This window comes from Plectropomus leopardus, chromosome 15, assembly GCF_008729295.1.
Source record: "Plectropomus leopardus isolate mb chromosome 15, YSFRI_Pleo_2.0, whole genome shotgun sequence".
Taxonomy (NCBI): Eukaryota; Metazoa; Chordata; class Actinopteri; order Perciformes; family Serranidae; genus Plectropomus; species Plectropomus leopardus.
The window spans coordinates 15,320,322-15,343,588 of NC_056477.1; the positions used below are offsets into that span (position 1 = coordinate 15,320,322).

Consider the following 23,267-nt stretch of genomic DNA (forward strand, 5'->3'; position numbering starts at 1 on the left):
TTTTATCTGTCTTTTGGCATCTCTATCCTTTATATTTGTTGCGCTCTGTCTCAAACATGATGTGTCTTTCCGTCTCTCTGCATCTCTCTTCCCATCTGTCTCTCTGTCTGTGGTGCATACTGTCTCTCTTGTGTCTATCAGTCTTGCTTACTTTCTCTTTTTCTCTCATAAACACGACTCTTAAAGTGTGTCTGCCCTCTTTTCTGCTTTACGACAGCAAATCTGACAGGAGGAGAGAGTTATGAGGCACTATTTTTTCCCTGATTTACAGCCTCTGTGCAGAGATATTATACATCTCAACAATGATGCGTTTTAGGAATTTAGCTGACGCTCTTATCCGGGCTGACTTAGAGTGAGTGAAGTGCTGTATTAGGGGCTCAGTATCTTGCTTAGTGGCATATAGTAGTTGATGGACATTTCTCCAAACATTTCTGTAACCTTCAGTTTCATCCAAAACACAATAGAACATATTTTTCAGCTACTCAACAACATCTTTTTCCGAATGTAATGATGCAGTGAGTCATGATATTTTTCATACCTTCTTGTAAAGTTTTGCTTAGAACTTTTTACCAAACTGCACTGTCTGTAAAAAGGAAAAATCACATAGGAATCTGTGTTATGCATCAAGTAATCTTTCTATTCTGTTTGCAAGTTTTAAATCTTCTTTTGATTCTTTGACTGCCAGTTAGGTTCTGTTGTACTGATGTGAGCTGCTATCTCTGCACTTCACCACATTACACTGAAGCTCTCTGAATGGACAGATAGCACTCTGGGTAAGAGAAAAATGTGTTATATATAAATATGTATATATGCCTCCACCACTAGGTGTCACGGCGTCTTTCAGCTCAGCTGCCTGTTCCACCAGTAGAGACTGGAGAGTGAGCTCTAATGGTGCCTGCTGTGCACTAAGAGGAGTGCTTGTATTTATGACGGTATTGATAAGCATACTTCGGGATTTCTAAATACCTTTGTTTACCATAATGCTGTGGTTCCAGCCAAGTGTTCTAGCGTCTGTCTTGTTCTCGTGAACCAGTGGGATGTGAGTGAAGCATCATCAACTGGTATGCGTCTGAACAGACATGGATGTAAAGTGGATGGATTGCAACTTGACTGGTTCGCAGAGGCACAAAAGGCAGTAATTCTAGTTCTTTTTATACATTTGTGTAGTGGGCTGTATTATTTCAAGATGTTGAACCTAATTTCTGAAAAGTTTGCTCTGGTACAGGTCAATTTTTCATTCAACTGGCTGAATTCTCTTCCTTTCTTGTAAACCATCCCCCTTGAAACTGATATACGACTGAGAGCCTAATTATAATGGAAGATTTACCATTGTGTGAATTAGGAGTATTGTACAAACAAGAGAAAAATCTAATAACTAGTGGAGCGCACACTGTATACTCTATGTAGCATACGTACATGAAGATTCTCATATAAACAATATAAATCTTTTTCTCTTCTGAATGACCCGTGGATATAAGCATTTTGAATTTACCCTTGGCTAAAAGAAAATCTATCCTATTTATTTGTTCTTGTCTCGTCCTCCCTCCCTTCCTCTCTGCCTTCTTCATCCTTGTTATTGCCGTTGTTATTCTCACTACACCCACCACTCTCTAACAGTTAACGTGTTTGCAGAAGTTTGGTGTGTGCAGCCCAGACAAGTTACGCTCCAGGGCTGGTAAATACAGACATTTCAGCTGAAGTGCTTCAACTCTCTAAAATAAGACAAAGGGGAAGAATAAAAAGCTGCAACAACAAACTTATATCCTCAAGCAACCTTTTATCTAACAAATACTCCATTCATAACACAATTAATTTTCATTATGTTGCTTTAAATACAAAGAGATGCATACATGCACATATGCCACAACACTGCCGATAACCATGCTTGCAGCTATCTCATGGTAAATGCATGAAATGTAACTGTTCCATATCACACTCGTCCTGCTGGTGGATCTAATTTTCCCACACGGTGGATGTGATTACATTTTCTGAAATCCCTAATTAAATGACCAAATTACATTGTGCAACTGTCATTCTTAATAATAAATAACCCTGTTTCCATTATGCTGCCTCAGTCTGCTCCACATCTCTCTATGTGGCTATTTGCATATTATAAATTAACTGATGGCATGATCTGGGTGAATACTTGGTTCTGATTGGCTGCAGGGTGCCTGTTAATTACTTATAACTGACAGCTACGACTTAGTTTCAGTGAAACTGTCTCTTCACCATTCTAAATCAGTACGCTGGCTACATACTGTTAGCCTTGATCTAAAATGAGTAATCATAGCAACAGGGACACAGCCAAAGCCTCCGTTTACAATTTATTGCAACACATTAACAAGCTAATATGTATTTACAACACTGAATGTACACATGTTACACATAGTCTATCATTTGCTCTTGAAAATCTAGATATTGATTTGGGGACAACGATATGGCTGGATAGCTAATAGCTAATCTTGTTTTTACACTTATTGTCAAATTATATTTACTGTTTGTCACCCGTATGCAACGTTATTGACTTTAAATCTTGCTATAACATTATGTTTCTGGCTCATAGCTGATCCAAAGTGTTTTATGGGCTGAGTGGACTACAAATATCTCCCATTGCATTAATATTATATATCATTGTTTTTTTATATGCATATAATGAGATAAAAAAAAAAAAAACAAAAAAAAAAACAGTAATTGTTTAAAATTGTGTCTTGTTTGGATCCACCTGGATTATCTTAATGACAAAGGCAAACATCGCCTTATGTCTTTTATCTGGCCCTAATTCCTTACGACCCTGAATAAGGTGCTTACTGATAATAAATGAATTAATGCTAGTGAAGTTTGATTGCAGGACAGACTTTTACCATTGCAGCAGTGTTTTTTTTATGCACAGTGGCAGACAATGACTGTAGTGTGTCATCATATGCATCAGCTCTTTAGGGCAAGACAAGAAAAGGATTGTGCTACACTTAATATGTGTTCACCTGTTGCTAAGGCCACACTTGCAGGCAAAATCCCTGTTGTCAAAGCCTCCCCTTGACTGCATCACACTGCCTCCCGTATCTCTCTCACAGAGAGTGCTTGTGTCTTTGTGTGTCTTTATAGTCTCAGGGGCGATGAGTTGTGAAAATGAGGATAAGGGCTAACACTTTCAGTTTTTCCTAAAAGTTATTTATGGTGTTGCATTCGTCTGTAACCATACAAAGTGCTTCAAGTAGTTGTGTGAAAAATTAAAGAAGAGACCTTGAGAGAGTTCAAATCTGCCTGCTCTCACACTGTCTCTCTTTTTTGTGCTGTTTTCACACTACAAAGCTACGAGTTATTTTCAATGGAAGTGAGGGACATCAAACTTAAAACTTATACCCAACATTTGTCACTGTGTGATGGGTAGTGGCTCCATCTAAAGTGGCTCTTTAGATGATGTTCAGTCTAGGTGCTTTGTTGCAATTATCAGACACACACAATCCCATGACAACAAAACTACATCAACGAGCCCTTGAGCAACACTTCAACACTGACCCTGTGCTATTGCTATGTTAAAAAAGTTTAATGGTCTGTTCACACTGCAAGCGATAAAGCTACAGCATTGAAAGGAAAACTGTCGTAGAGCTACCGAGTTACACAAGCACTTACAGTAATTATGTCAGCGTGGGCTTGTGTGTGTCTGCAACTTTCAACAAAGGACCTTGACTCAATGTCATTGGAAGTTTGCATGTGGTCAAAAAATATCTTTTGATCTGCTTTTAATCCATGTCTGAACCCCGATTTAACATCACATTTTGCCGCCCCATGCATCCCCATGTGCGCTGCAATACACAGCTAATTTAACAAAATAACAAAGTACCACAGCTAGCCATTATGTGTTTAAAGGGACATTGTGAAACAAAATCATTGGTCATTTCTTTACTCTGTCAACAAGTCCAGCTCAGCTTTAATTTGTAGAGTCACATCTGTAAAACATGTTTGCATCCTAAGTTGTCACATGTCTCTGCTTCATCAGTGGACTCCCACGTCTACATGTTATGTGCTAGGTATCCTCCTGCATATGCTGTTGACATTGCAGGATGCCACCTGGCATGTCAACAAAATTACATGGTTGGGTTTAAACAATAAAAGCATGTGGTTAGGTTTAGTAAAAACATTATGGTTTGGCCCTACACTCATACAGTAAGCGAACAGCGGCCTCTCGGGTCCTCCTAGGTGACAGATCAATAACAAGTGACATACTGTTGTAGCTTCATGTCATCAGTTTTTATTGAAACTTGAGGCCTGTTGTTTTGTCATTGGTTGTCTGAACAAAGCATTCACTTCACACTGGCTGACCGTCCATCCAATCAGTTGGTGTACTCACTTGTTCTGGTGCTTGGAGCCCTGGAGATGTGCATGGTACTGCTCGATGGAGTTGAGGACCACACTGCAGACACTGCAGGAGTAACTACTGCGCAACCCTGCAGTGACACAAACACACAGGTACAGCGGTTACTGTGAGGGCACTTTCAGTAACTATGATTTATAAAAATCCTTGAAAAAGCTGTTGTCATCATCAGGATCATCAGCAGCAGTGACAGCGAGGCTAACTTGAGCAACAATAAAGAATTTGAACTGACAAGTCTTGTTTAGAAAGTCTTATTTTTACACTCCACAGTTCAGGGTAATTTCCCTAATTGGAGTGCATCTGGAGAAAGATTTGATTAGACTAATCATTAGCAGAAAGCCAGTTACATTTTTAGATCCTTTTTCTTTTTAGCGCCCATGTGTGTGAAGGTGCCTTTTGAAACTTGAACTTCAACAGGATGAGAAGAATTAGGACACCCGGAGTAAGAAAAGAACAGTGCAGTAGGTTGTGTACATGTGCAGTACTGAGCGCCGCCGTACACGCATGCACATTTGTATTGTATTGGTGAATGCGTGCTTGAGATGGCGCGGCTCAGACACAGATGTGAACTAATTAGAGGGTTTGCAGGTGGTCGAGATGAACACCCAAAATAGATGGATGAGGATAGAAATACTGACAGAAAGGGATGAGGGGCGATGAGGAGGGGCAGGCGGAGGGTTAGGTAGACAGAACGAGTGAAAAGAGGAGCATTTCCGGAGGAAAATAACATGTATAAAAAGACGAAGGAGACATGGTAAGGATAATGAGTTGTCACAATGCAGCAGTGACGTAAAATGCATGCTGGGCTTTAGTGACCACAGGGGAAAACATGAAAAGTGTACCTCGTCCTCTTACACATGTGGTAACTATAGCATGGCAGCACAAATCTTCGTTCTTTCACCAGGGCAGAGGAAGCAGAAGAAATGCTCTCTGTGTCGACGAGGATAGGCCAGTCAGCACCATGACATAAGTGGCTATGTATTCTTTGTCAGAGATGCAATGAAGTGCTATTTTTGTTTTCTCACATTTTGCACACTACAGAGCCATCACTGCAGAACTCTAATCAGATATGAACAACCTTGACACTTTGGGGTTGTATGACAAAACAGTCAAAAACTAATTGCTCGAAGCCCTTTCCCCCCAGCCTGTCCCTCCCCCCCGTTGTCTGAGCTTTTTTTGTATTCAGTTGACGATGAATGCGTAATGCTGGGTGTGGTGACTGAAATCAGGCGTGCTTGCTTGTGTGTGTCTGCCCTTTTCTCTGCTGTCATTACTGTCCTTGAGATTTATGTGTTGTCTGTGTAGTCCATCACCTTTTTGACCTTCTGTGGCGATAATTGGTGAAGTGTGTTGGGAGATGAAGTTATGATACAGTTAGGAGCGGTGGGAGGTCATTTAGACTGGGCTGGAGCTGCATAATGTGGCATATCTACTCACCGTTCTCTCTGAGTTGCTCTGTCTGTTTCGGGGGTGATTAAGGACAAACAGTCATTTACAAGAAAGGCACATCTGAATTAGTTGCCTGGAGTAAGCCCTGTCTTGGCTTAAATGTTGATATTTTGCATCTATTAGGAGCTAATAACTGTGTGCGTTAAAGAGAGAAAAAGAGAGATTGCAAATCCTCTTCTGCCAAAATGTCATTACTTCTATTCTCTCTTAATGAAAAGGCTATTAATTGGAGAAGAGATAATTTAGAAAAAGAAAGGAACGATAATTCTCTCTCTCATTCTCCTTCCCTTTCTCTTCCCCGTAATTCTACACCGCCGCAAGGATTACACAAAGAGGTCTTTTCTTGTATACACGATTAAGTGTATTTTATGTGCATGTGTGTGTGCGCACACGCAAAGGCAGCTTCTCTGCTTTTAGCCTGATTGATGTCACCTCCCCGCTGCCTGGCCGAGTAGCACTGATGTACAATATGCTGCAGTTTGTGTCTGTGCCAGAAAATGTGCGCGTGTGCCAGTTTTGAACGCACACGCATGATACACACATATGGCCACATGCACCGACACTGTGCTTTTGGTTAATAAAGCAGTTCTGGCATAAGCAAACACTGTGCCCTAATCCATGTTAATTACATGCAGGGAAAAGTGTGTGTGTGCATCTGACAGCATGCAGCACGGGGCTGTGAATGTGGTTTTTTTGTGAGCATGAGCAGTATTTGTGAGGGTGTTCTAAGCCTTGTTAATTACACAAGAAGATATGCCAGGGAGAGAGAAAAAAGAGGGGGAGAGATGAGCTGAGGCAGTGGGTGTGGATCTGTTTTTGTGACTGTCTGTTAATGCACAGAGTTTTCTGGCATTACTGGCACCCCTGGTATGGACACGCCTAAATGCTTGTCAAAGAAAGTAATGAGCTACATTATGTGCACGGAGGATTGAGGAAATGTTGTTCTTTTCAAAAGCGTCCAAAGAAATGTAACATCTTCCTGCAGTTTCGAGTCTGATGTATTGCAACTTACCCTGAGCTCAAGCAACATTAATGACCCATTTGGATCGTGATGTTCATGGCTGGTTCCATTAGGACGCGCTGCCAAGCCCTAACTGCAGCCTCTTTTATTTGTGAGTCTCTGAGGGATTATGGGTCGTGATCAGGGCTGACAATACTAAAATGCAGTGTGGCCTGAACATTGTCGGTTAAATAGTCAAATGTCTTAAAGACGCATAGGGAGTAAATCAGCCTTAGAAGACACTTTGACGATTTTCATCCAGCTTTGTATCATAACAATAGCGTAATATGTGTGAATGAACTATGACAAACTTACCCTCCTTCACCCAGATCTCTGCGCTCAAATTCACCTAATGCTTCATCCAGCAGATTTTCGTCGGTTCTAGCATAAAGAGAACTGGATGCAGCGTTGGAGGCAGGACCCTGTTTTTTTCTATGAAAGTTGCTCAGTAACACATGAAGCCAAAAAACATTCAAATGCTGCATATAAAATTACCCGCATGATCAGCGCTGCTTCCACATCATTGGGCCCATAGAGCAAGACTTTCGCTGGCCAAACCAGCTGCCTCAGGTTTAGGGCTCCGCCACCTTAAATGGGGATAGAATTATTTGCCTTGGGTGGTTTGACACTAAAAAAATGTATCCATTGATTTACTTTTTCACAATCTAAGTCTATAGGGAATTTTTTGGGGCCAAATGGTATCATGTTATGGATTTAAAAGTTGAAATTCCACCATACGACCATACCAAAATTGGCTTCCAAGTGCTGTGCTTTTCCTGGGGGCCTGGGCTCTAGGGCTGTTGCCCGAACTACAAGTTTTGACTTTCACATTTTCATATGGCCACCACCACAGACACAAAAAGAGAGAGAGAGATAGAGATAGAGACCTCTCTCTTGAACTCAGACCAAACTCAGACTGAATGACGTGCAATACATTAAGCAAATCTTGGTTTCTATTTGATCAGCACTATTTGTCACCTAAAATGTCTCCAGAAACATATTTTAGTGTACTGTTTGGCTGTAATATTAGAATTTCTAAACAGGAAGCGGACACCGTGCTGGTTCCTGTATTCTGTAAAAACAGATGGTGAAAAAATTCAGATCAAATGGTTGAAACTAAGCAGTACTTCTACTACAGTCAAATAAGAACCAAGATTACTTGATACTTTCTCACCTAAAATGTTTTCAGAAACATATTTTAGCTTACTGTTTAATTGTAATCATATTGTTCCCTGTGTCAAAACAGAGTGGCTCGCATTATGTCACTCACCAGCTGGAGCATTTATTGGTCTATTACGATTTATTACGTTTTGAGCAAAAGCAAATGCCGCAGTCCTTTTCCTTTGAAAGTGGTGCTACATGACCAGAGAAACAAAGGCATTTGCGGCTTTTTGCTGCATATATTCCTAGTTTTGTAAAAAGACTATCCTTCCAACGGTGAAATAAGTCTTTAAGCACATTGCATAACCACTGCTTAACATTAAGTTAGATGCCAATTTCGAGGTAGATTTGCCTTTATTGTCAGTTTTCTACCAACGGGGCCGACTGCAACTGGGAATCTCACTGTATGGTGTTCATCTGTTTTATTCACAGTGGAGGCAGGCATAATAGTTTTTCTCGAGCTCTTCAGAGCCTTTGTGCTTGGTACACCATTAGTTTACCATGTGCTTTGCAAGATTAAAAAGGAACTGGATCCAAAAGGAAGCCCATTGAGATGCAATCAAAACCAACAGTCTGCAGCAAAGGCTTGACAGTATGTCTCGCAGGAATATATCACAAATACCATAGCAGAGAGGGGTTGAGGATGGGGTGAGAGTCAGACTGAATCCAAGTGGAATTTTACCAAGCAACAAACTTTGAAGGACCTATAGAGAGACTAATTAGTTTTGCAGTGAACGTGACAGTAATTGGAAAGACCATCTGTTTTAGACAAAAAATTATCATACACAGGAAACCAACTCTTTCTGAACTATTGCTTTTAAATAAAATGACCAGATTCCTCGTTGTTTTTCAGGTTGATGCTGCAGCTCATTAGCTTGTGTTGTTGGTCCTCTGTCTCATCCTAACCAACCAATCATTCTTCAGAGTGTTTTATGAGAGTGTGTTGATATTCAGGCTGAGTATTGTCTGAAAATGTTTGATATCAGTGCCAATATGCCAGAGTTTTGAGACTGTTTTTATATTATTATATACAACTCTTCAGTACCTTGGTTTAGGAAATCTAAACCAACCCTTCTTTTCATTTTATTTAATATGCCAAACTCCTTATTTAATCACGGTTATAGCAGTTATACTGGATTTTTTGCCAGTTGGTTTCAACAGAACCTGGGGGAAATATCTCATTCTTTAGCCACTAAAGGCTCCACTTTGTTTACCTGCTTGTTGCTATCTGTGTCTGTCTGCAGGCTGGTGCTAAACAGTTGGAAACAGCAACCATGAGAGTTGTTAGAATGAAGTAAAAGACTAAAGTTGCAGTTTGCTAAACCAAAATGACAAGCTGGAGAATGCTAAAATTCCCCAAAGAACAGTAGGGTCAAAATTCACATGAAGTTCTTCACTATAGATAACCCCCTCATATGTGTTAATTTGGCCAGTTGTTAACATAAAGATACTGAAGCTTTAAATGGAACCTATTATGGCAATTTTCACATTCATAGTTGGTTTTTTTTTCTTTTTCAGTTTTTAGTGTCTCTTTAAGTCCTCTCGTCTAAAAGGCCCACTCTGCTGTGATTGGCCATCATTTCCATGTCTTCTGTATCTTGGTGTCTCTGCAATGTTATTTTAGCAGCGAGAACACAGAATTGTGAAACATTTTACTGTGAAAAATCACTAAAAGCTTCTAAACCGAAATCTTCACAACCAGGCATGTTCCGACAAGAATATGATCTGAAAATGGGGAAAAAGTAACAACATGAGCAGCCAAGATTACATGTTTCCCAGAAGTTAGCACGTAGCTAAATGTAGCCGTGTACTTGCAGCTGAGGAATGACTGTTATGGCGTGACTTAATAGCTGCATAAAACTAAATGCTCCCCGACTGATGGCACCTGTGCTTGTAAATTTATCTCATTATTTGAAACTTTTGGCCACATTCGAACATCTGACGTTATAACACATTGACGGAAAAACTGAATAGCATAATGGGTCCCCTTTAATTACAACCTTTGTTTATAGTAAGGAACATTATGTAATTTGTATCAGAAAATTTCTGATCCCGCCCATAAATTGGATGCCAATTTTCAGTACTTGACACTTTACGCTACCTGATATTACAGAAGCTGTGATACCCAGAGGCAGTTCATAGGTGGGTGCTACGCATGTGGTTTTACATTTAATTTACATTAATCTTGTATATGTGTGCATACATATAAGCTTGATTTGCTTGTGCGACTGTGTCACAGTGAGTGCTGTCTCAAGGGAGAGCAGGTCAGCGCTGTCTCCCAACTCTTACACAGTCATCAATTACACACAATTTTCTTTGGTACTTCACCCTCTCTGGGGCCCAAACACACACGCGCACACACACACACACACACACACACACACACACACACACACACACACACACACACAGACACACACACACACACTCAAGTCCTAGACGCTTATCTCACTGCTTCTAATTCTCCTCTGAGTCTCCAGAGAGAGGAGACAATGCGTCGGCTCTGTCTTGAGGGGTTTCTACCCCTGTTATGATTCATGTAAAAACACAGCCAAGTCAGCCAGGCTCCATCCCTCTACAGTATAGCCACCCCCACTGCATCTCCCTCGTCCACCTCTGTAATCCATCTCCAAGGGTTTTGTCTGGCACCTAGCGATGGAAAATAACGACAATCTCCCGGGTGCCCTGTCTGCACAATTACACCAGAAAAATCCAAGAGTAAGAAACAGTGTCGATATAAATGTCATGGGGATTTTGTGATGTGTTTCGGTCGTAAGAGTGTGAAAGGGGTGGCAGGAAATAGGGGGAGAGACAAAGAGAGAATATGCGAGTACAAGAAAAGGTCAGTACTATCAATAGGACACAACCAGACAACATAGCAAGGCAGAGTCTGTAGCCACAGTTTGGAAAGAGAGAGAGAGAGGGAGAGGAAATATTGGTGTGTAAATAATTCACCTGTGCCTCGTGGGAAGCTAATGAGGATGACAGATGAGACATGACGAGAGATCGGAGCCCCTAGTGGTGTACACACACACATTTACACACAAAACCACAGCAACAACTAAAATGGGCACAAGACAGAGTGCAGCAGCAGGAAGGGGGTGGGAAAAAAGATAAAAAGAGAGTAAAGAGAAAACAGTTCTACAACAGCAAAAGGAGGACAAAAGGACAGAGACGAGTCTGCACTTGGCTGAGACAGAATTTCTCAGACCCCACCCCTCTGTTAGCTCAGCTGCCGCCTCGTGCTCGACCCTCCCTCTGAGATTACACCCGGCACACCTGTGATTTCACACCTGAAGTGATGATAAAAGCCAATAAGATGTGAGAATCTTGCACCAATGGAAATGTGTATAACCGACAAGGAACAAATGACTACTGACAATGGAGCTCTGTACGGCGATGAACAAAGTGCTTCAGATTAAGGACACTGGAACAAACACTTGATTGATGGCACATATAATAGATCACGTCAGCAGCGAGCTCATTTAGAAATCTTAGACCAGTTCATTGCCCTTGAAAAGAACCGACGGGTTATAGATTTTGATTTAGAGTGTCAAGAAAAATGTGCCTTTTATACATGGCTTTTTTATGTTTAATGTACTCTGTAAGTTAAATATTGAAATTTGGACCTCCCAAAAAACAGCTGAGGTTGTGGGATGTGGGTCACAGTGTGTGGATGGAGGACGATATCCAACATGACACCACTTAAAGCCTCTGAGCCAGTGTAGGCGGCAACATGACTCATGCTTTTAATATGATTGGCTTCTTGAGATGATGGTTTGTGTCATGGCACCTGGAGCATAAAGTGAACGGCGCGGCTTCGGCTCACGGAGGATTTGCAAGTGTGTGTGTGTAGCGGTATATGCGTGCTGTGTGTGTGGTACAGAGTGTGTTAAACTCTAATGTGTGTGCAGTTGAGGTGTTGCGTTGCACTTGTGTTGCATGTTGCTCTGTGTGCTGCAGTGGGATGATGTTAGACGATATCACTCATAGGAACCAGAAAAGGAAAAGCACTTTCTGTGCCAAAGACTATTAATAATTTCATTAGAATACCCTTCTGGCAGAAATGTGTGTATGAGCATGTGAATCAGTGTCCTCTTGCTGCTACGTTTGTGGGTGGAAGTGTTTGTGTGGGAGGCGGGAGGAAGAATAGAATAGTAATTAAAACCAAAGAGTTGCTATGATAACTGAAATCTCAGTTTTACTGATTAATGTACTTTAAGAAATAATTTTGTTTTCATCGTGCAAGGTTCTGATTGTATCATAACGTGTGGGACTCGTGTTTCAACCCTCAGCAGAAATTTTAATCTGTAATAGTTTTCCAGCTGCCCGAGCTTCTACACTGTGTACTTTCTCCCAAGTATACTATATGCAGTGTGCCAGCAAAGGTCCCATTACTTTTTCTGACAGTTTAACACATCGCAATGCAGCACTAACAAGTGTGAAAGCTATGCTGTAATATGAGGGGACTATGACCCCAGACAGCCAATGTGGAAAGGTTAGACTGTTGCAAACAGATGATAAATAACATGTGTCAAAATATCAGTTAAACAGAGATACACAGTTAATTGGAAAGAGACACATATTTACTTGGGATGAGCCAACTCTTTCATTACTGTCTTAGAGTCCAACCCATTAATCATCTTTCAAAGAGTACAATTATGAAAGAGTATCACATTTGAGTAAAGGTCAGGGTGATTAAAATAAGCAGTGGTCAAAGTCCTATCAGTAGAGGCTGAGATATTCTGACTTTAATACCTGGTGTCTCCTTGGGTCAAGCAACAAAAACGCTGGTGCTAATATTTACAGTAAAGCAACTCCATAGCCATTTTATGTTGTACCCACACATGATAATTGCTAGAGATGGGCATTTTAAAGGTTCCACATTTTGCTCATTTTCAGGTTCATACTTATTTACTTACTTATACGTATTTTGAGTTTCTACTAGAACATGTTTTCATGCTTTACTGTCCCAAAAACGCTTTAGTTTTCTCACACTGCCGATCTGAATATATCTGTATACCCCCTCTGTCCGAAACGCTCCAATTATAGTGCCTTACTCTTTAAGCCGTCCTCCCAAAACAGCCCAGTCTGATGTGATCAGTCTGTGTTTCTGAATCTTCCACATGTGCGCTTCTGGCATCTCTGCACCGCATCTCTGCACTGCAGTTGGTTATCGACTGTAATGGCACTGTGGCAGCACTCTTTACCTTTACGAGACAGTTGTGGGATGGGTCATTTAAAGGCACAAAATTCTGCATACGGCGTATGTATTTCTCTGTGGATTGAGCATCATGATACTTGCACGATATATATAAACCCATACTTGCTTAATATTTTTTTTTAAAAAGACATGGAAATCAGAATTTATTAAATACGGGATCTTTAAGTTAATTTCTGTATTTGAGTACTCAGGCACTCACCGAAAAAAAAAAAATCAGAAATATACACTCAAGAAAAAAGGCGGATGTAGTTAGGGGTGCCTTTCTGCTCTGCAAAGAGATTAGCTATGATGCTAGAGATATGTTCCATAACTTGCATTGCACATTGATTTAATTTTCAATGAAAAACTTCCAAACATCAGTCTTATGCCTAGTTGCCATTCTGCTTCTGTAATGTTAGATTGAGTGATGTTTGATTGAAAATGTTGAATGTCATCTGCAGCTGTGCAGATCTTTCATTTTTGCAATATGGATCTATGCAACTAGTCTTGATTGCATACCATTACTGCATACCATCCAAAAAAACGTTTGAAATTAAAGAGTGTCTATTCAGGTTCATATTTATCATATGCTTACAAAGAAAAAGAAATTACTCTATACAAACAAATTCTGACGTCCAAATCATGTACTCGAGTACTCATGCCCATTCCAACAAGTTGCTCATGTTTTTCTAATTACACACCCCAGTTTGTAATGCTGACTCTCTAATAAAAACCTATAGCCCTCAACCCAAGCTGAGATACCTGGATAATGTCACAGATATCACCTGTTTTCATAGGCTGAAATCACATTTAGACTCTGACATAAAAAAGTGATGAAGTGCCTTTTAACAGAACTATAAAACATGACTATTCTGCATCTAAACTTAGAGGTTATTATTCGGGAGGTATTCCAACCATCTGTATCTTTGCTGTTTGCTGTAAACAGTGGGTAAATAGAGCAGGTTGTTCTAAGGGAGAAGCTCTGGACTGATTTAATGAAACATTGTTCAAGGATGCAGGAGAGAGGAAGTCAGCCACGTAGAAGACATGTTTTTGTGCAGACTGTTAAATGTGAATAAGCCGATCTTTACTGTAAGTGGCTGATGGTGCTAATTTTATCTGTGGATAACTGGTGTGGCTTACCTCGGTATAATATCTGTGAAATGCACACCACATTGAAAGGCATATGAACATTTCAGAAGTCCGCCCTCATCGCCACAGATCTTGAATGTGATCTCCCCCTTATCGTCTTTCCTCGTACAAAGTCCTAACGCCCCTCCTGCCCTTCGCTTGTCACTTGTGTCAGGCTCGGGGCCAAGGGACTGACCTGTGCTCTCCGTGGCATCCAGGCTGCCCGCTAGCTGCTCCAGGAGGCGTGCTCTGGCTGCGTTCCTGCGGTGTTTCTTGCCTTCGTAATGCTGCTGGGCCATCAGTGGGTTGTTGAACCAGGCTCCACACAGGCAGCAGTATTTCCCAGCCTCTCTTCCGCCGTTTCCGCCGACCACCGCCAAAGGCCAAGTCAGTTCAGGGGGAGGAGGGGGGCATGCAGTGGGGTCTGTGGGCAGCGGGGTAGAAGGGGAGGAATCTGGGGAGGAAGAGTTAAGGAATGAGAGATTGCACAAGGAGGAAGTTGGAGAGAGAAGGAAGAGTAAAGGTGCATATTAACATGTCAGGGTTCTCACCATCACAAAAAACCTGGATACCATATAACAATATTGAATATTGAATTTTAAACATGTTGCAATATGCTGAGAATTGGAATAACACATAATTTGAAATATATTGGGATGGGATTGTGGCTGTTGATGCAACGCAGCTCTAATATGTGTCAATGTGTGACGTTTTGTTTACCATGACGCATGTTTCTTCCTCCTGGTGTTCTGTCGCTCCCTCAATGTATGCCAGCTAGCTGAAATTATGTTTGAGTGGAGTTTGAGTCTGATACCTTTGAAAATCACTGGGCTAATGGGGAAAAACATTTGTATGTTATTATGAGTCCTTGAAAAGTCACTAAAAAGTTTTAAGAATATTTATACATTAACATGAAATGTATCCATACTGGCACAGATGCACTCACTCTTCCTCTACGACCAGACATGTAATACATGCTCACTTGTGCACATGTAACATCTCTGGGTTTAGATCACATTGATTGAGAGTGAGAGTAAAGAGCAAAGAGCAACAGATTGCTGCAGGCCACATCTGTGGAGCACAGACGAGGGTCAGGAGGAGGCCATGAGCACTCTAGGGACCAATCTGCAAGTGTTTTTACTTACATCTAGCCCACTGTACGTCTGAACCTTCCTGCTTCATCTTTTTCTTTTGCATCTTCATATTTTTTTTTTACCTACGTCCTCTCCTCTCATCTTCCTCCCCTTTCATCCCTCCCATCTCCTCTCCTCTCCTCTGTGAGAGAATGAAAAAAAAAGAAAAGAAATGGCAGACTTCCAGGTGACCTGCTACTCGTGACATGACACTGGTTACCATGGTGATTGCCCATTAATAGCCAACAGGCACTGACTTGTCCGCAGGACGCTGTTGTGGCTCATGCAGCGAAAGAAGACTGCGATTGTGCGTGCGGCTGCATGTGTGTCAGTATGTGCATGTGGGTGTTTGGGTGGCGGATTGAATGTATAATCCACGCTTGAGAAAATGTGTGAAAGCTTGTGTGTGTGTGTGTGTGTGTGTGTGTGTGTGTGTGTGTGTGTATGAATGAAGCCCAAGAATAGGCTGCTTGTGTGCGTGTGTGTGTGTGTATGTGTGTGTGTATGTGTGTGTGTGTAAGGTACAGTATGTGTACCAAAGAAATCATCTCATGTTTAAACTGTTTATTTGATGGCAGGGAGGGGGTGTTAGGTCCTCAGCCAAACTGTGCGAGAAAGCTCACAATGCCAGATGGCATGTCCAAATGTGCCGATTCGCAATCTACAATGTGTCAATGACTGTAGAGTTCTAACGACTGTGACTACGCAGCCACAATACAACACGTTTATACATTTTATATCACTGACAAAAGCCCACTCACTCATGCTTTTTAAGCCTAAATGAGTCATGCCACTTCTTTCACAACAACTATCAGCTCACTGATAACAAATGAAGAGCATGCATGAAGTGTTGACCACTGACCATGAGCGTGGAGTGTGCTAGCTTGTGTGTATTTTTGGTGTGTGTGTGCCTGTGTTGACTCTAGCCCTGCGCCCTGATTGGTTGCTCATACCTTGATGTGTCTTCAGGCTCTGTTCACATAGTTACTGTATCTATGGCTGTGTCTGCGCTCATCTCACCAACCACACCCACTCACATTCCCTTCGCTTGCCTTCGCCACGCAGTCATCTCACTTACAAAACCCTTTAACTCCACTGTCATTCCATTTTTCTGCTATTATTCTCAAAGACGAGGCCATCCTAAAAGTGCAGCACTCCTGCGTGTTTGTGTGTGCCCGTGCATGAGTGAAGCTCCTGAGCTGTGACAGCTCTGTGGAACAGCACGTGCTGAGCAGCAACAGGGAGAGATCCTCGGGTGTATTTTTCCTGTCCATCTCTTGTTTTCCCACCCTTTCTTTTCCCATGACTGTGATCTCTGCACACTGAAGCAGAAGTAAGTGTTTTTCACGGAGTGGGGCACAGGGAGTGTGCATGATGGTGTGTGTGCGTGCAGGAGGAGGAGATTTGGAGTGTGTGGTGTGATGTTTGAAAGGGGAGGGAGCACAGGTACAGTGTCCGCTCTTCACCTCTCCAACACACATGGCCTGTACTTTCTTTCCTCTCACTGTTTGAGCGTGTTTCTGTATCTCTGTTAGTGTCCATGTGTCCTTAGATGCAAGTGAACGTGCATGCATCAGTCATCTTGCTTACGTGTATTTCTGAAGATTGTGTGTGTGTGTGTGTGTCTCTATCTCTGTGCGCACAAGCCTGTCAGCTTGGCTGTGCATCTTCTGCAGAGCGCTCATCTCAGAGCGATCATGAAGGCTACTTTTGACTTTAATCTCTCCTGAAATCCTCTTCTTCTTCTCTCCCAGGTCACTCTTCCTCTCTTCTTGCTCTCGTTCTCTTGTTTCTTTTCCTCCAGGTCCCACTGTCACAAAACCAACGGAAACTCCAACGCAATGGCTGTACAGAAGTGACACTTTTCCAAAAGTAGGCCAAAGTTTAGCAAAAGTCACTCAGGGGCTTGATTATAACACTCCATTTTATAGCGATTGTGTGTTTATAGCTCTGCGAATTTTCACTTTGAATCCAATTTGAATCACATTATGTAAAGCTCCCCTGGAGACGACTCACCAGCACTGACACTTAAAAAAAAATGCAAATCTTAAACAATCATGAGCATGAACGAAAAATATTAATTCCTCTTGATTTGTTAAGGAGATTTTCATTAATCACAAGACCTTTATAAATTACAGGCTGTCTGTGCTCCTCACCTTCAAAGTTTTACTTCCTTGGGGCCTCTGGCATTTTAGCATTACCAGACATTTCCCTCTGATATCCAGGCTAGACGTTTTGACTGAAGCATGACTAAAGCTCACCAAATCCACTCCTGATAAAAATGTATGCTTTGAACTCAAAATAAATCTCAGTCCAGTGATACATGTTGCAAAAACTGGATGTCTGGATTACATCGGCGTGTGTGAGCAGAGGTGAGAGTGGGTTTTTTCAAACAAGTTAATTGCTGTGGTCTTTAGGGAGGACAGACTCTGTGTGCAAACACCATGATTGGAATCCAATAGAGGTATTGATCAGCTAGGGCTGAAAGGGATCATCAACAAGCACCAGTTTACAGTCATATATTTGATGTATTTCATGTGTCAAGTTTCACTTTCAAGTCTAGAAGACAGACAGACAAAGACTAACTGGCTCAAAGAATCATATTAATACTCTATTCTCTTTGTTTTCCCAAACTCAGCTGGTACGGTCACTCCCTGGACTTCTTTTGCAGCTATATGCCTGCTGTGATCACTATGAAAAGCATTGCAGCTCATGTATTGTAAAATGCATGGCTCCGACAGTGCATGTTTAGATGTCTGAGTTTGATCTTGTTGCAAGAAGAGAGGGTTGAAGGTGTGAGATACCTGTGTTTGTAGGGCTGGTCATGGCTGTGGGTAGACTGGGAGGCTCACCCAGCACCAGGCGGACTCTCTTTGCGTGAGTTTTGCCCTGGTAGTGCGACTGGGCCACGACGGCAGAGGTGAAGAACATATTACACAAGGTGCAGCACTTGTTCCTGTCCACCTCTGTCTCTGCACAATCCTACAGGAGGAAAGGAGGAGGGGGAGACGGCGAAAAGATAGCGTTATGAGACAAAAATGGACCACAGGGGAGGAGAGGGTGAGGGAGGTGAAAAGGGAAAAAAAGAGTGTTGGAGGTGAAGAAAGGAATGATGTGAAAAGAGAGGCAGAGAGAGGTGAAGGTGAGAAAAGGAGAGAAGGGGGAATGGGAGATGGAAAGTTGTACACTTTGCAATGACCTCGTGAGCTTTGGCTCTTTCTCACACACGCATACACAGTCACACCACACACACACACGCACACACACAAAAGCAAAGAGGAGGCTGATCAAATATTCATCTGTCTCTCTGGGCTGAGACTGTGGCTTGGCCCTTTCACCACTGCTGGTTCATTACTAATGATGAGGGGGAGTTGCTCCCCGTGGGAGAGAGGGAACACAAACAAAAAGACCAACTGCCTGATTGACACAAGTGTACACATGCAAATACAAGATCACACACACACAAACACACATAACCACACACACACACACACACAGGATTCAGCAACATTCCCTCTTCTCTCTGGCTTTTTCTGATTGTTTCTGCCCATCAGTGCGGAAAATCATAGCTCAACTTAAGAAAAAAATGAAAACATTCTGTCATCTGCATATCAGGAAAACGGCCCCAATTCAGTATTTTTCTAGAAATCGTCCAAAATTGCAAGTAATGATTGATGGAATCATTGGACTTGCCTGTAAGCCTTGCCCTAAATAGGCACAAAATGTTTAAAAACAGGAAATCTGAGAAATAACCCGACAGAAACTCTCTAACCTAACTCATGTCATTTTAAAGAATGCAGAGCGTAGGAATATCTTTCTGTATGCTCTATAATGCTGGAGGACTTGAGAATATAGAAACAGGGGATTCTGGGAGTACAGTAGTCTCTCATTATATGCCATATAACGCTGGGACACATAGGACTGGCATCATGGAAATGGACCCACTGACTGGCTGATATATGTGTCCACATATTTGTAGTGCGGGTTAAGCTTCTTGTTATAACAGTTGAAGAACATTAAAATATTCAATACATATATTGTTGCATTCTTTCAAAATTTTCAGAGTTTGGAGAGATATGAACTTGTCCTGCCTGTGAAAACACTTGAGGTCAACCCCACCCAACACCTTTGGGAGGAATTAGGACAGACTGTGTCCAAAACCAGTCCCTGACCTCAATAATGCTCTTGTGGCTAAGTGGAGGTAAATCCCTGCAGCTGTGCTCCGCAGTCTTGTGGACGGCCTTGCCAGAGGAGTAGAGGCTTTTGTATATAAACGTCCATGGTTTCGGAATGAGATCTTGCTGTGAACAATCACATATGCGCGTGATGTTGGGAAGCCCACTTACTTTAAATATATGAATTGAAACAGGAACGGTGGAGAAAAAAAAAATCAAATATGCTTCGTTGTCTTCAGAGAGTTGTGATATTTCATGCTTTCAGTGCAGTCTTTTAAGTTTTACACTTTAACAACTTTTCTGTTTCTGCTCCTCGCTGCTCATTTTTTAACCTCCACCTTCTCACTGTCTGTTCAGCCATTCTCTTAAGTTCTGTCGCTGCCTCTTCTGAACTCTTTTTTCTGAACTTTTGTTTGCACATTTTTCTTTTCTTTTTCTGTCGGTCTTTCTTTCTGTCCTTTTATGTCTTTCTTTAGTCTTTCTGTCTTTCGTTCTTTGTCAGTGCTCGGTCTAGTCCAGGTGTTGAGTTGACGGATAGAAATCTCTATCTCCATTAAATAGAGGACAATAATAGAAAGTGTCTGCAACACATTACAGTATCTCTGTGTGTGTGTGTGTGTGTGTGTGTGTGTGTGTGTGTGTGTGTGTGTCTTGTGTCAGCCCTGGTTAGCATCACGGACAGCAGATTTGAGAGTTAAGGACACCTTTACCTCCCAGGCTTAGCTTTGTCTCTCAGCTGTCCCGTCTCTCTCTTTCTCCTCTCGTCTTCTCTGTGTTTTCTCTCTCACTCTCTTCGTCTCTTGCTTTTTGTCTTTTCGCCTCGCCTTCACTCTCAGCCTTTTTCTCTCCCTCCCTCCCTGCATCCTCCCTCCCCCTCTGGGCACCAGTCTCAGTGACTCTCTGTGTTGTGGGATGAAATATTTATCTGTATTGGCAGGCCCTCACCACCCCCTCTCCTCCTCCTTCTCTCCACCGCCTCGCCTCCTCTCCTCCCCCGTGTCTGTCCCTGCTGTGATCATGTTAAGGGCTTGCTCTGAACTGTCCCATTCCCCGCTCCTCCATCTCCGCCACTAACTCCTTCTCCTGCTCAGTTGATACAAATTCATTTCGTTGTGCTTTATTAGCGTGTGTCTCATGTTGCCAAAGGAAAAGAAAGGAGGTGTGTGTGCTGATTTGTTTGTCTGTGTGTGTTTGTATTTAAAATAAAAACATCTTATCTGTATTTATTATCTCGTGATCTTTATTCATGATTGTGTCATGGGAAACAGAGATGGTGCCTGTGAGGACAAGTCTCCTCTCCTCTCCTCTCCTCTCCTCTCCTCTCCTCTCCTCTCCTCTCCTCTCCTCTCCTCTTCCTCTCCTCTCCCTCTCCTCCTACTGCTTTGTCTTCTTCTCTTCCTCTCCTCTCCTCTGCTCTCCTCTGAAAGACATTTTCCTCCTCCCTCCCTCCCTCGCTCCATCCATCCCTCTCACCTACATTTCTCTTGCCTCCTCATTACCATCTCTCGTTGTTCTGTTCCACCTCCTCTCTTATGTGTACTTTCTGCTCCACCTCTTGTCTCTTTCACTGTTCATCCTATTGTTCTTTCCCTCCACTTCCCCCCTCTCGCCTACTTTGTCTACCTCTTCCCTCCCGTGGGCAGCGCTGCTGAGATCTCGTTCTACCCAAATCTACTCGTACCAGGATGAGGAAAATCAACCGCAGTGAGCCAGTGTCCCACAACTGCGTGTTTTTTTTTTTGACTCAGGACAAAGAGGCTGAGATGATTCTCTCTGGCAGCCTGTAGTGGTCTCACACCTGTCAAAACTCACTGAGAAGTAAAAGAAGCAGTCGACAGAGATGGGACTGAAATACAAAGAAGCATCTTCTTGAAAGAAGAAGGCAACGCAATCCTGTCGCTCAATGACAGATGTTACACGAGGGATTTAGTGACAGTGCGGGGAAAAGTTTTAAACAATCTCAAGTGTGTGTGGGTGACTGACATATGAATAATTGTCAGCTCATTACAGCTGCCACTCCAGTGAACCACTTTAAACAATAAACAGCATCTCTGACTCAATGTTTTCCTCTGTCGTCTGTCTCCGCTCAAAGTCATCAACCTTTCTGTTTCTTCATTTTTGATTTCCAGATTCCTACCTTCGCTCGTATCAATTTCCCTCTCTGTATTTCGTCCCTCACAGCCTCTACCTTTCGCACCTCACACATCTGTTAAGACTGATTTGCATGCGACCTAATTGTCGAGTGTGCTTCTGTTTGTGTGTTGCACATGCAGCATGTACGCTTGTTTATCCGCTGCCTGACAGTGACGCCTGTATCGCAGAATATTTTGTGTTTGGGTGGCTTCATCCTGCTCATGCACCTAACAATAGACTCCTAATTAGCTGTGTTAATCTTCCTCTCCTTCTGTTTTGCTTTCTCTCTGCTCCTCCTCACTTCTCCCCCTGCTCTGTGTCGAGGCGCTGTGGGAAACATTGCTAAATATACACATGGAGCAGCACAGGGAAACAGACGCTCTCATTTGGAGTTTGAAGAAGCGCTGAAAGTGTAAATTGAAAGGACTGACAGTGCAAATATAGCATTAGAGGAGAATAAAAGGCGGTGGGTGTGGGGGGGCATTTTGTTATCTCTTGCCCTTTGCGCAGGTAGAAAACTGCACAGACGGAGAGAGAGCAGGGTGGAGAATACGGGAGAAAAACGGATAATGTCCCCTCCCCTTTCATCTGGGAGCACCTTTACGACCTACTTTCTCTATGTTTGTTCTGTGACAAACGCTTTCACCTACACACAAACCTCGAGGCATGGCATTTTACACCGGGTAGACGCTGGCATTTCATTCACTCGGCAAAATCCCTTTTCTGCTTTTCCCATTGGACTGCACCATGTCAATCAGTACTAGAACAGAGGGGCAAAAACACTAAGATGAAGTGCAGAGAAAAGCAAAACTCCCCCTGGGAGCAAAAAAAGATGAAAGAGATGAAAGAGGAAAACTTTATCCCAAATTGAATGGTGAGAATTTCATCTCTGGAGAAGCGCTCGTCTCACATCCGTTTTTCCTGCATTGTCAGATAATCAATGTCACATCTCTGTGTGAAAGGTTATGAACAAATTGCTGGCTGTGGCGCTCACAGTATGTTACAGTACGGCAGATGAGGTGAGTGTGTAAGAGTGTGTGCTCATGGTCTGTGTGTATTCAGTGTCCCATATGAGGTAAAAGCCAGGAGGGGCTGAGTCACATCTTATTCACTTAGGGAGACAGATGGAGACGCAGGTGTGTATATTTCTACAGTATGTGTGTGTGTTTGTACACCCATGTACCCTTGACATGCTTATTTCATAAGTGTCTGCAGTGTGGTGCACATGTTTGACCTTTTCACATCTTGGTGCACAGCTTGTGTGAAGAAAGATGGTTCATCTAGTTGAGTAAGCAACATACGTACCCATTTAAGAATTTTACATATGAAATGAGTCCAAACAACTTCGTAAACGCCCAAACTGGGACAATGATTGGCCTGGAGCCACAGGACCCATGACCCAACCCACTCTTATAGGTGCACCATTATCTGACATATGTGTGAATGTATATCATATTTTTTTCTTTAGTCCCACTTCATGCCTGCCTTATTTAAATCTTGGTTGTCAATA

At 42.3% G+C, this 23,267-nt stretch overlaps 1 protein-coding gene across 2 annotated transcripts in view; it reads right to left on the reverse strand.

Annotated features, from left to right (window-relative positions):
* The window catches only part of zgc:171482 (zinc finger protein), a 57,817-nt gene that overhangs the window by 10,027 nt on the left and 24,523 nt on the right, over positions 1 to 23,267 (reverse strand). For both annotated transcript variants that reach the window (XM_042502435.1, XM_042502434.1), the window contains 3 exons: positions 18,254 to 18,431; positions 14,513 to 14,770; positions 4,349 to 4,445 (listed from right to left, as the gene is read on the reverse strand). In XM_042502435.1, coding sequence (XP_042358369.1) covers positions 4,349 to 4,445; positions 14,513 to 14,770; positions 18,254 to 18,431 — 533 coding nt within the window. The remainder of the gene's footprint in view (positions 1 to 4,348; positions 4,446 to 14,512; positions 14,771 to 18,253; positions 18,432 to 23,267) is intronic.